Source organism: Cryptosporidium sp. chipmunk genotype I, assembly GCF_004936735.1.
Source record: "Cryptosporidium sp. chipmunk genotype I strain 37763 chromosome Unknown contig_14, whole genome shotgun sequence".
Lineage (NCBI taxonomy): Eukaryota > Apicomplexa > Conoidasida > Eucoccidiorida > Cryptosporidiidae > Cryptosporidium > Cryptosporidium sp. chipmunk genotype I.
Genome location: NW_027125584.1, coordinates 24,499 through 36,797, shown reverse-complemented (window position 1 = coordinate 36,797; position 12,299 = coordinate 24,499). Strand labels below are relative to the sequence as shown.

At 29.9% G+C, this 12,299-nt stretch overlaps 5 protein-coding genes across 5 annotated transcripts; 2 read left to right on the top strand and 3 right to left on the bottom strand.

The window, feature by feature from the left end:
- Nucleotides 1–129: 129 nt before the first annotated feature.
- On the bottom strand, nucleotides 130–4,416 carry ELE39_000627 (ATP-binding cassette; the record flags this gene model as incomplete). The annotated part of the gene is made up of 1 exon (XM_067343667.1): nucleotides 130–4,416. One exon carries the CDS (start codon nucleotides 4,414–4,416, stop codon nucleotides 130–132), a length of 4,287 nt encoding a protein of 1,428 aa, XP_067202386.1.
- A 1,107-nt stretch (nucleotides 4,417–5,523) lies between these two features.
- On the bottom strand, nucleotides 5,524–6,258 carry ELE39_000616 (uncharacterized protein; the record flags this gene model as incomplete). The annotated part of the gene is made up of 1 exon (XM_067343656.1): nucleotides 5,524–6,258. One exon carries the CDS (start codon nucleotides 6,256–6,258, stop codon nucleotides 5,524–5,526), a length of 735 nt encoding a protein of 244 aa, XP_067202375.1.
- A 437-nt stretch (nucleotides 6,259–6,695) lies between these two features.
- On the top strand, nucleotides 6,696–7,469 carry ELE39_000605 (uncharacterized protein; the record flags this gene model as incomplete). The annotated part of the gene is made up of 1 exon (XM_067343645.1): nucleotides 6,696–7,469. One exon carries the CDS (start codon nucleotides 6,696–6,698, stop codon nucleotides 7,467–7,469), a length of 774 nt encoding a protein of 257 aa, XP_067202364.1.
- Nucleotides 7,470–7,646: 177 nt separating this feature from the next.
- ELE39_000594 (uncharacterized protein) lies at nucleotides 7,647–7,967 on the top strand (the record flags this gene model as incomplete). Its single annotated transcript, XM_067343634.1, has 1 exon — nucleotides 7,647–7,967. The coding sequence occupies one exon, from the start codon at nucleotides 7,647–7,649 to the stop codon at nucleotides 7,965–7,967; it is 321 nt and encodes a 106-aa protein (XP_067202353.1).
- A 273-nt stretch (nucleotides 7,968–8,240) lies between these two features.
- Nucleotides 8,241–11,759, bottom strand: ELE39_000906 (uncharacterized protein; the record flags this gene model as incomplete). Its single annotated transcript, XM_067343946.1, has 1 exon — nucleotides 8,241–11,759. The coding sequence occupies one exon, from the start codon at nucleotides 11,757–11,759 to the stop codon at nucleotides 8,241–8,243; it is 3,519 nt and encodes a 1,172-aa protein (XP_067202665.1).
- Between the last annotated feature and the right edge of the window lie 540 nt (nucleotides 11,760–12,299).

The window sequence follows — 12,299 nt, the reverse complement described above, 5'->3', positions numbered from 1 at the left end:
GGGTTATACAAATCAATCTTAAGTTGTTAAATTTATGCTTCTCAAATCCCCCATTATTTCTCAGGGATTTGATTCCATTTCCATAATTCATCCTTGATCCTCTTAAAAAATTCTCAGCTTTGAAAATAACTAGAGGGTATTAACTTCATTTGCAATGGAGTAAAAAATGGATGAAGTATTCGACAAAAGGTTTTGAGGAGAGTCATATTCGACAATCTCTCCTTTATCTAAAACAATAATGAGATCATAGTCAATAATTGTATGAATTCTGTGAGCAATTGAAAGGATTGTACAACTGGAAAAATGCTTCTTGATAATATTTTGGATTATGTTATCAGTGGAAATATCCATAGAAGATGTAGCTTCGTCAAGAAGAATGATTTTGCTCTTTCTAAGTAGAGCTCTTGCAAGACAAATCAGTTGTTTTTGTCCTAAAGAGATATTATTAGAGACATTTGTCATTTGAGTATTAATTCCATCAGGAAGAGAGCTTACAAAAGATTGTGAATTTGAATTGACTAATGCTTGATTAATTTCTTCCAATGAGTATTCATTAAATGGATCCAAATTATATCTAAGAGTTCCAGTAAGAATGTTTGGCTCTTGAGGAATGATAGTTATATGTGATCTAAGGTTTTTTAGACTGATTTGGGATATATCAATATCATCAATAAGAATACTTCCTTCTTGGATATTATATAACCTGAGAATAGCTGACAAAAGAGTTGATTTACCAGAACCAGTTCTTCCACATATTCCAACTTTTTTTCCTCCTTGAATAGAGAAACTGAGGTTATTAAGAATAGCAGGTTCATCTGGATTATATCTTAATACAACATTATTAAAAACAATATTTCCATTATTTGGCCAGTTTGAAGGAAGTGGCCTATTAGGATTATCAATATTAATAAGCAGAGAATCTGTATGTTGTTCATTTTCAATGTTTTCTTTTAAATTATTACAAGTATTTACAATATAATTATTTTCTCCAATAGAAAAAGATTGATCAAAATCATCATTATCAATTTTATTAGTTTCTTGGGGTATAATACTAATAAGTTCAGATATTCTATCATAAGAAAGAAAATTATTTTCAGTCTCTGATATATTTCTAATCATCCATAGTACTAATTGTGTAAGTGATAAAGAACATTGAAAAGCGATGGCAATAGCTCCAATAGAAATGAATCCTTTGGCTGAAACACAAAATATACCAAGAGAAGAAATTACACAAGCTCCAAGTATGTCAATATGGATTCCAAGCCATCTTTGTATTAAACAGTAACATCTCCAAGGTGCAGATTCATAATCAATAAGATATTGAATATTTCTTAAGAAATTTTTAAGTCCATATTTCGAGCACCTTAGAATAGATAAACCATCAGCAGTATAAGAAATAGAAGTAAGAATGGGAGATGTTCTTGAGTGAAAAATACGTTTAAGCTGTCTGTTGGTTAACATTGCTCTATTTCTGAATTTGTTAAAGAAATATGATATTGGTAAGAATATAATAATAAATCTATAATCAAGATAGATGAAATATCCAATATAAATAGTTACTCTGGTTAAACAGTAAGTAAGATCTGTAAGATTTTGTGGAATCATTTCATCAATAACAACAATATCACTTGTGATTCTACTGAGTATAGTACCAATTGGTAAAGATTCATAAAATGAAAGTTTTGAATATGAAAGTTTTACAAGAAGTTCATTATATATTTCCTTGGATGCATTAGTAGTTAAATAAATAACAATAGTTCTGAATAATAAATTAAGTATTGGTTGAAGAATATTAATAGCAGTTAATATAATAAGTCCTTTAACGATTCCATATTTATCAAATTCACTAGACCATTTTGTGATCCATACAGATGAGAAAACGTTGGATAATGTACATGAATAAATAGTAATGATGGAAAGAATGAGAATTTTTGGGTTAAATTTTCGAATATAATCAATATATTTAGAGAATTCAATATGATGAACTTTAATATTTCCATTATCAAGCATTTTGGCAGATTCTTTATCAAATTTATCATTTTTTTTAGGTTCAATGAATTGTTGTTCTAAAGATTTTCTTAATGTTTGGCTTTCTCTTCTATATTTATCTTTGAGAGCTGAAAGAGAGACTCTACTTCCTCTTCTAGAAAGTATAGGAGAAGTTTGAGTATTTTGATTTTGAATATTAAGTGATTTTGATGGGAAAAAAGAAAGATTTTGATTCAATATTTCTGATTCAATTTCATTCTTTGGAATATTTGTAATAGTTTCTGAAATACGAATAGTTGGATGAGATAAATTATCCTGGTTTAGATTATTATCAGAAGATTGAATAGAAAAATCACTTTCTGTTAAAATTTCTCCAATATCTTGAATTTCTTCAATAGTAACAACATCATCAATAATTTGATTAATTTGATTTTGAACTTTGTACATATTATTTAAAAGATCTTGAAAATCAGGATGAGAAAAAAATGATTGATCAGGAGGACCAAAGTATGACAAAGTTTTATTATTAATAAATAAAACTTGATCAAGATGAGAAATTATATCCAATTTATTAGTAGCTAAAATAACCGTTTTATTTTTAAGTAAGTTAATAATACATTTTTGGAAAATACTAGTAGCAACAACATTATCTAGAGCTGAAAATACATCATCCAGAATAAGTATATCAGTATTTTGATAAACAGCTCTAGCAAGAGATACTCTTTGTTTTTGTCCTCCAGAAAGATTAATACCATTTTCACCAATTTCTGTTAAATCCCCATTTGGCATAGCTTTCAAATCATAAACTAATGAACAAGCAGTAATAACAATATCATACCAAGCTTGATCAAAAGGTAAATCAAGAATAATATTACTTCTAATAGTACCATTAATAATCCATGATGATTGTGAACAATAAAAGACTGAACCATTAGATTGAACAGTTCCTAATCTTGGTTTAAGTTCTTGTAATATAAGTTCAATCATAGTAGTTTTTCCAGATCCTACATAACCAATAATTCCAACTTTTTGACTTTTCTTAACATTAAAACTTATAGATGATATTATATCATCTTTAGATGGATAACTGAAATAAAGATCATTAACTTTGACAGCATAATATTCTTGTTCATTAATACCCAAAATAGGTTGTATTGGATCAATATCTTTAAGAATTAGAAATTCACTAAGTCTTGTATAACAATTGATTATTTTTTGTAAAGAAGAAATTCCTGTTGGTAATAAAACCAGTGTAAGTTGAAGAGATTCAAATATTAGAAGTGATGTGAAAATTACATCAACTGGAAATGTACGTGTTAAGTATAAGAATGATCCAAATGAAATAACTGGAGATAATGATACACATAAAGTAGCAAGAACGAATCCAAATTGATTAAGGAATCTCCATACTCCTAGATGACGTATTTCTTCTCTTCTGATTTCATTAATATTCTTAATATAATATTTTTCCCAAGCATAACATTTAATTTGTTTAAATGAGTTAACCAATTCTGTTGATAATGAAATTCTTTTATCAAGAGATGATATATATTTAAATCTTACAGATTGAGTAAGTTTAATAAGTAATCCATTAACAAACAATGATAAGACAATAATGATATAACCAATAAAAGCACTAACTCCAATGAATCGATAAAGTGAAAATAATAGTAATAAATTCTGAAATATCATTGAAGGTACTGCTAAAAGTGTGTTTCCAGTTCCTAATAAATATGTAGATTCTGATGAGAATAATGAAATACATCTGGAAATATTCTCAATAACTTCATTTTTTGGTAGTTTAATGAGTTTATTTGATAATGAATAATTCATAACACCTTTTAACATAACTGAAAGACTGAAAGATCTTCTAAAGTATTGCTGTAATATAGATCCACAGATTAATTCACATAAAACAATAGAAATGAATCTTATTATTCCAGAAATCTTCGTTCCATTTGGATCTCCAATCCAATGAAGTATACCATGTATTTGCCAAGGTCTAAACATTTGAATAATATCAAATACCAACTTGAATAAAAGAATGTTAATGATTCGAAGATAAAAAGTTTTAAAAATAACTTTAAAAGTTGAAAATTGAATTGATTTAATTGCTTGAGGGTTAGAGAATTCTTCATTCCAATTCCTAATAAAATAAAGATATTCAGTTTGAATATCAATATCATCATCTGCCAAATTAATATCAGAATCATTAATTAAGACTCCTTTTTCAGCTTTTTCAATGATGGGAGATAACCACCTAAAAAGTATAGTATTGAGGAATCCTCTTTTAAAGAATGAGTGATATTTAGGGTATTTCCTCAAGCTCTCAAAATCCACAGAATCAACATCTACATACTGATTATTAAGCTTTGAGAAATTCTTAGTTGAATATATCCCACTTTCATTCGGTTCCAAATCCTTCATTTATAGTTCCAACTTTCTTTATTTCACTTATATATTATTAAGTATCTTTTTTTTCTTCCAATGTATCGGTTTACTGTTTATATCAATAATACCAACCTTGAAAAAACAACTAGATTTCTTGTCTCTAAACCTGAGCAAATTCGGTCGAGTAATAACCTGATCAATTGATTAATCTAATGAATTTTACAAAAATCGTTTATTCTTTGCTTCCAAAGTTGTCTTTTCTATCTTAAAATATCTCCAACCTTTATAATATCACAATTTGTTATTTCATAACCACTTCGTCATCCTTTCATTAATTTCCCGCCTAATAAATAATAGTTTTTCCTTGAAAGAGTGATGGGATTAAGTTATATTATTAAAACAATTTCTTTTTTTTCTTTTAATTTTTTAATTTAGTTTTTTTTGAATCGAACTCCATTATAACTTGGAAAGTTGAGAGAAAATGCTTGGCTAATATATGAATATTTTTTTTCTTGAGCAGGTATCTTTCTTCAATCTGAGTAACTACTGAATAATTCTTGAAAAATAGGTTTCAATTATACTCTACTTTACAATTATATAATCAAACTCAGATTGTGGGTAATAGTGGTGGTGATGGAATAGATGCAACTAAAAGATCTCACAAATTTAATAATTAATTAGGAATTCTATGTTGGCGCCAAATGGCATGCAGTCAATTTAGGTTGTTGGAAAAGATGGTGTTTTTAAAAGTTGGAATTAATAATTTTTTTGATGCTTTCAGAGTCCCATTTAAGTAGAGGTCCGTTTTTGAATCCAGAGATAATATGAACACCGTTAGTTGCTTGTGTTGAGAATGTGGGAATAAGGTATCCAGTTTTGTAAAGAATATAAAATAGAATAGAAATCTTTGAGAGTTTCGAGTTGCTTGTGGTCGGAGAATCTTCCTCTTGATTTGTTTGTCTGGAGCTGGTTGATTTTGCGTTGAAGAGTGTGTTTAGTTCAGAGACAATTTTTTCTGAGAGAAAGTTAATAAAGTCTTAGTTTGACACAATTCTTTTCTAGTTGGGATTTGACTTACCTGAGTTGATTATAATTCCAGTGAATTCATTGATTAGTTCGAGTAGGTAGTCTATGTGGATAGGTTTAGGCGATTAAAGACACTTGTAACACAGTAGATTCAAACTTACCTACCGGAATTTCAATTTCTTCGTTATTTTGAATAATTTTGGGTGAATTTTCATCGTCCCGAATGAGGTCTTCGTCCGAGGAGGTTATTTCAAAAAAACCATATATGAAGCTTAGAAAGGTTAGAAAAGAGTTACACATTCGATTTGAAACTAGATGATTTTTGTCCTGGTCTACTGTAAGCTCTCCAATAGATTTAAAGTTAATGCTTCCAAATTGATAAACCAGGTCAAGATGAGCTTTTGACCTATTTAGCTGTACTACGTAGTATTTAGGGTTAGATGACGTTTGATTGGCGGTTGATTTATCCAGTCCGAAAATTCCCAATCCCATACAAGATTTGAATTTGTCATTAATTGTATTAAGAATTGAATCTAAATCAACTTTTTTCGAACCTTCTGACTTGATGAACCTTTTCTGTAAATCGACTCTAGATGTAGGTAAAGGCACTCTACTTAATAGGTATTGAGCTATGGTACCAGTTAATTTGATATAGCTTAAATTCTCAGAACTTTTATTCAGAGAATCGCTACTCTCTATTCTCCTTCGTTTATTTCGGAGAGACTTTGCTCCCTTGCATAACTCAAAACTATTAAAAATTTCTTCTTCTCCTTCTTTTTCCCCACTCATATTCAATTTAATATACCTGGAAATTAAAGTTTCCAAGTTTTTAAATGATTTCTCTCCATTCATATTTATTGATTGAAAATTAAAACGAACAAAATTTCCAACTATTTTATATCCATAATAATAAATTAACTTAAAATAGATTTTTTTTAGTTAATTTTTATTTTCTTAATTCCATTTTTTCTTTTCCCCTGCCACTAATTGTTTCGCATGTTAATGTCGGTATACAAAAAAGTAGCAAAATATTTGCCGGTAATTTTTTTATGCAAGTGAGAACGCATGTTTTGCCGCCTAAATAGTCATGCGAAAAAAATTAATTTAATTTACTATTTACTAATAAAAAAAAAAAGTTAGCTAAAAGGGTGATATGAATTAAAAGAAAAAGGTTTTGAAGAAAAAAGGCAAAACTTCTTTCTTTTTTGACATTGAAGCTTTTTCTTTTACAATAGTTTTTTTTACAATTATAAAATTAATATATACATGATAAAGTTGAATAGTATGTTATGATGTCAGAATTAAGGCGGGAACATTCCAGTATTTCAGATATTCCACCTCTATTAAAAGAAGAAACGAATGAAGATGATAAAAGTCTTTGTTTAGGGTTGATCTTAGACTCAGAAAGACGGAAGAAAGAGCCTTGTGATGATTTGAGTTTTAGAAGTACTGAAGGATTTAATTTAAAGTCGGTCTTTAGAGATTATGGTACTATCATAAAAAGTAGTGAAAAATTAAAGGATCAGGAGAAGAAGGATCTCGATTATAACAAGTTGAAGGAGGATGGCAAGGAGGACGAGATTAAGCCGAAGGAGGCTACTGGCAAGGACTTAAAGAAAAAGGATGTTGATAAAGCCAAGACTAAGGAAGCTAGAAAGGAGAACCAGGCTAAGCCGAAAGAAGCTGAAAAGGACCTGAAGAAAAAAGATGCTGATAAAGTCAAGATTAAGGAAAATGCCAAGACTAAGGAAACTGGAAGTGAGGACAAGGCCAAGTTAGAAGAAACTGACAAGGAGGATAACTTAAGCCAGTCGGAAAGTGATCACAAAAAGAAAAACGACATGAAAAAGAAAAGCAAATCCTCGAAAACTTTTCGTATTAAAATTCCATATAGAGAGACTAGCCACATTCCAAGTTGCCTTTTTAAACAAGATAGTTTAAATAACTCAGAGTTTAACAGAATTCAAAACTACAATGTATATATACACGAGACAAGCAGATTATTTAGCGTGGACAGTGCATGTAGATATGTATTTATTAAAAGAATGTCTAAATTAGAGTAAGTTTAAGCGGACTAATAAAATTAAATTTAGTAATGCCGATATGAGAATCCCAAGAGTTGCACTTAAGGTACTTGTGACCGAAAATGTTCATATTCATGGGATTCGCATTCAGTATTACCATATTTTGTGATCCTGAGATTAAAGCATAAATTAACTTAACAATCATTTAAACTGCATATGTTACATATTCACTCCTTTTTCTCTTATTATAGTAATGCAATTCAGCATGTAATAGATGAAGGATGGAACGCATTTGCATGCAAAAGAGATTATAAAGACTTCCAAGATTTAATGAAAACCAATATATCAGAAAAGTTACTTGAAGATTATGATTTAACTGCAAATTCTGAAAAGATTGAAGGATATGAACCATTAAATCTCCCAAAAACTAGAATAACTTTTCATGCAAATCCAATAATGACGAATAACTTTAACCAAGATTTTAGTATGATAAATAAGGGTAATAACACTAAGATGAATAACCAAAAAATTGTTTGAAAAGAAAAATATAATATTAATGAACAAACTTTGATTTATAAGCAGATTAGATTATAATCTAATCATTAATTTTTTGTAATAATTGATTTATTGTGTTAAAATATTTGCTTTTATGTCTTTCTCAATAATACGTATAATTCCCAATTATGGTTATTTAATTTTAATATTTAATAAGTTTAGATCCCATTAATTTTAATGGATTAATAATAAAATATAAAATTTGCGATAATTTCATTTTAGTTGAATATAATTCTACAAAAAACCAACAAATTATTATAGTTTAAAGAATTTAGGAACTTTCTTCTGTAAGTAATCTTGAATAGACTGGCATACAATGGATGCTAACTCATTATTTAAAGGCTTTGGCACTCCATTGTTCCTTTCTTCTTCACTCTTCTGAATCTGGAATCTTACAAATGCTGTAGTAACAGAAATACACTGACGAACAAAGAATGGCATGTAATCCAAAGATGAGAGAGAATTGATTAAATATTCCAACAAATCATCATGTAACATTATTAAATTCTTTTTAAATATCTCACGAGTATCTCTATTTGACTTTATGGAATTAAATGCGTTAGGCTTCTCACTCTCATCAAAATTCTCAGTAGATTCAACTTTGTTCTTAAATGGTTTATACGGTATACCAGAGAAATAAGGCTGGAATAGAGAATTGAATAATGCGGATTTTGGATTACTTACATATATGGATGCATCGAACTTTCTCTCAAATAACCTTGCAATTGGAAATGAAAGCTTAATATTTAAATTTGTAAGGACATTAGTAATAGCAAACTTCATCCAATCTTGTTGATTCCTTCTCAATACTGGCCTTGAAAATGCAGGCCTAGGGAGATTACAAATGTTCAAATGGAACTTTGAGAAGTGCTCAACAGCCACTCCATAACATATAGAATATATCAACAATGCAATGACCGACTGAGAAGTGACTGAAGTTGGATTTTCCATATTTACTCTCTTCTTTACATCACGATATCCAACTTCTAAACTATTTCTTATAGTAGTTAATAATTTAAGTAGGCCCATTGCATCATCTATTTCTTGAAGACTATTAAACTTGGAAATTTCACGAGCGAATTTACCACGAATAGGTTCTAGGATAATTAAACTTTCAATATCATATACTGATCGGTCATAAATAATACCGTTTTGAAGCTGCTTTGGTACTGATAAAGGTTCATAACTGGTATCTTTTAAATTATTTTCCATGAATTCAACATCCTTTTCCATTTCAGCACGTAAGACATGAGAATCCTCAAATAAATTAGAATTTTGTAGCCAAATAGTAATGGTTCTATATATCGGAAGACCAACAACAGACTTGAGTGCAGCAAGAGACGGGATAGATGAATAAATAACTTTTTTATTAAAGAGGCTTTCCTCATTCTTGAATGCAATAACTCCTGATAAAGAGCTTATAAATCGATCACAAATTTCTTCTTTTTTTTCATTGGTCACAATAAACATATCAATCATCTTAACTAACTTATAGAATGAATCCTTCTTGTCATTTTGTATTTGCTTCAATTTACGATGCATCATGTAAAGTACTTCACACGGGAGAATTAATACAATATAAAAGATTTTAATATTACTGATATCGTATGGACAAGAAAACATATTGTTTGAATTATCATCATCTGGATATACCAATTGCAATAATTTTCCAGGAGTAATCGAGTTGGTGGAATTGTTAATATTGAAGAGATAATCCCGTTGAATATTTAAATTTCCAGACCAATCTAGTTCATTTTCGCTAACAGAAGACAAGAATTGTTCCATATCCTTTAATTCTTCAAAAGCCTTGGAACGTTTTTCTTTACCAAGATTAGACTTGCTTGTAGTATTTAAAGACTTTAACTGGCTGATTTGATAAGTTAGCCCTTCAAAATAATCCAAGTTCATCATAATATTCAAATTTCTTGAAAAATCCCCCATTTTTATAGGCCTTGGTTGATTGTGTTGCAATGGTATTGGTAAATAATACTTTGAAAACGGAATCTTAATTTCCCTAGGGCCAAGCTTCTCAGTCCAAGCAATTAATATGTTATCACTCCATGCCTCCATTGAGCAGGCATATGTGAAATGCAAAAGCTCATCATCAACCAGAAGAGATAGCGGCCTGTTGTTCGAAAATAACTTTGGATTATTAAAAGGATGAGTTAGTATAGGATATCTTTTCATTGTCTGATAAAACCTCAAAGTATTTAAGAACATGGGGTTCAACTCATCGGATAATAGCATATAATCAAAAGAGCTGCTTCCTTTCTGCAACGTCGAATGAAGTCTGTATCTTTGCATATCTTTGACTAGAAACGGTAAACCATTATATACAATCTCTGGAAATCCTTCAGGAAATGATCGAATTAGCTTTTGAGGCTTTTCATTGTCAAAATTAGCTTCAGTCACAGAGACATGTAGAGGTGGTAAAGGAATACTTGATATTCTGTTTTCTCTAAAAGCTTGCAGAGATGGCCTCTCAGTAGCCCAAGAACTCTCATTGTCATCTGGGAAAAGCTCCATTATTGTATCACTCAAGTGAAATCGTGATGGACTTAGAATAGGCTCAATATCCATTGACGTAGCAAACTTTAAAATCGTATTAAACCCAGCTGATAATATACTTAAAGATCCAACACAGGGATCCAAGAATCTTCTATAATACATTGAAAACAAAAGTCCCATAGTCTGAGGATTCAAGTGTACCTCGTGAGGAATATTGTACCTTACTGTATCATCACTCGCACGTCTTGTGTTGAATTTAAAATCTCTCCCTTCAGCTTTAAGTTCCTGAGGAACTTCAAGCATTTCAAGCATGATTGACTTTTCACCAGGAGTTACTTCAAATACTGGAACCATTGTTAATAAAGTTAAGTCCACATCAAACACAATATCCAAAGTTTTTCTTGGTAAATGACAATATTTTTTGTTATTTACTAAATTTTTTGAACCTGAAATTTTAAGTTTCGATAGAAAGCTAAGCTTTTCAGACGCAGAAGGGAGCCATTTAAATGGAATTCGGAATGCGATTCCAATCTCCTCAAGCATTAACTTCAAATCAGTACAAAAACTTGAAATATATTCCTTTAAATCTTTCTTATTTATAAGCTTTAAAGTCGATTTTCCTAATACATCTGGAATATATGAAGAACAACACTCAATAAATGATTTGCTGTAATCACGCCCATCATCCATACTAATATCTTCTTTCTTAGAATGATTGTCCTCAAAAAGACATTTTGTCATTTCCTCAAAAGAAAATTTAGATGATAGACGAATTTCGTTGTATTTTCTTTTCAATACCGCCTGCATACCCAAAGCTAACAAATCAGAAGATAGCTGTTCCTGAATAGATTGGCCTTTTTCCCTGGACTTACCACCCGGCCCTTCTTTTGAATCTTTCTCTTTCTTCATACTATCATCTTCAAAAAGGGAACACCCATCAAAAGAATTATAAGATTCAGATAAAGTATGCTCCAAAGAAGATGTTACATTCAAGTAATCCAAGCTTATCAAAATCTGGTTCTGAGTTGCATTTGAATTTTCTCTGCCAACTTCTCTATCATTGTAACCATTAATTCCTGTCAATTTTCCCTTTGTTTCTTCCCCAAATATAGAAGAGTCAAGAATCTGCCCACCGGAGCTGTTTAAACTAATCAAACTTTGTACATAAACCAGACATTCATCTAATGGTACCTTCTTTTCTGCGATTTTTACGGCTATTAGCGTTGTCAAAAATAACAACAATCTGGCAATTCTAAACGCATTCATTTAAAATAAACGTTTGAATTAATATTTCTCAAAAATTTGCAAGTCCAATATGCATTTATTTAATCTTTAATTCAAACTTTACTCCAAATTTCCTCATTTAAATCAAAATTCTGCACATTAATACGCACCTCGAGTATCGAGCTTAATTTATTATTTCAGTTATTTTTTAAATAATAAAATGCATTTTCCCGCCTTTGCCAATTTTTTTTTCTCTTTTTAAAGCTAGAAATATTGCTTATTTGTAAAGTCATTAACATATTCTGGACAATCTAAAATCCGTATTAAAATCACAGCTGGCTTCTTTGGAGTTTATTAAGATTTAATATATTCATAATCCCTCTCATGTTCATTCTTTGCATTATTTTTTTCTAGGTCTACACTAATCTTTCTATGAATGAATCTTCTCCATTCAAGTCTTTAATTAACTTAAGTTCACATTGCTCACTTATCCAATACTTCTATATTTCACGTTGCTTTAACCTCCTTCTTTACTGTTTCATCCAACCAACCCCAATTGCAATAAAAAAAAATAATAGAATT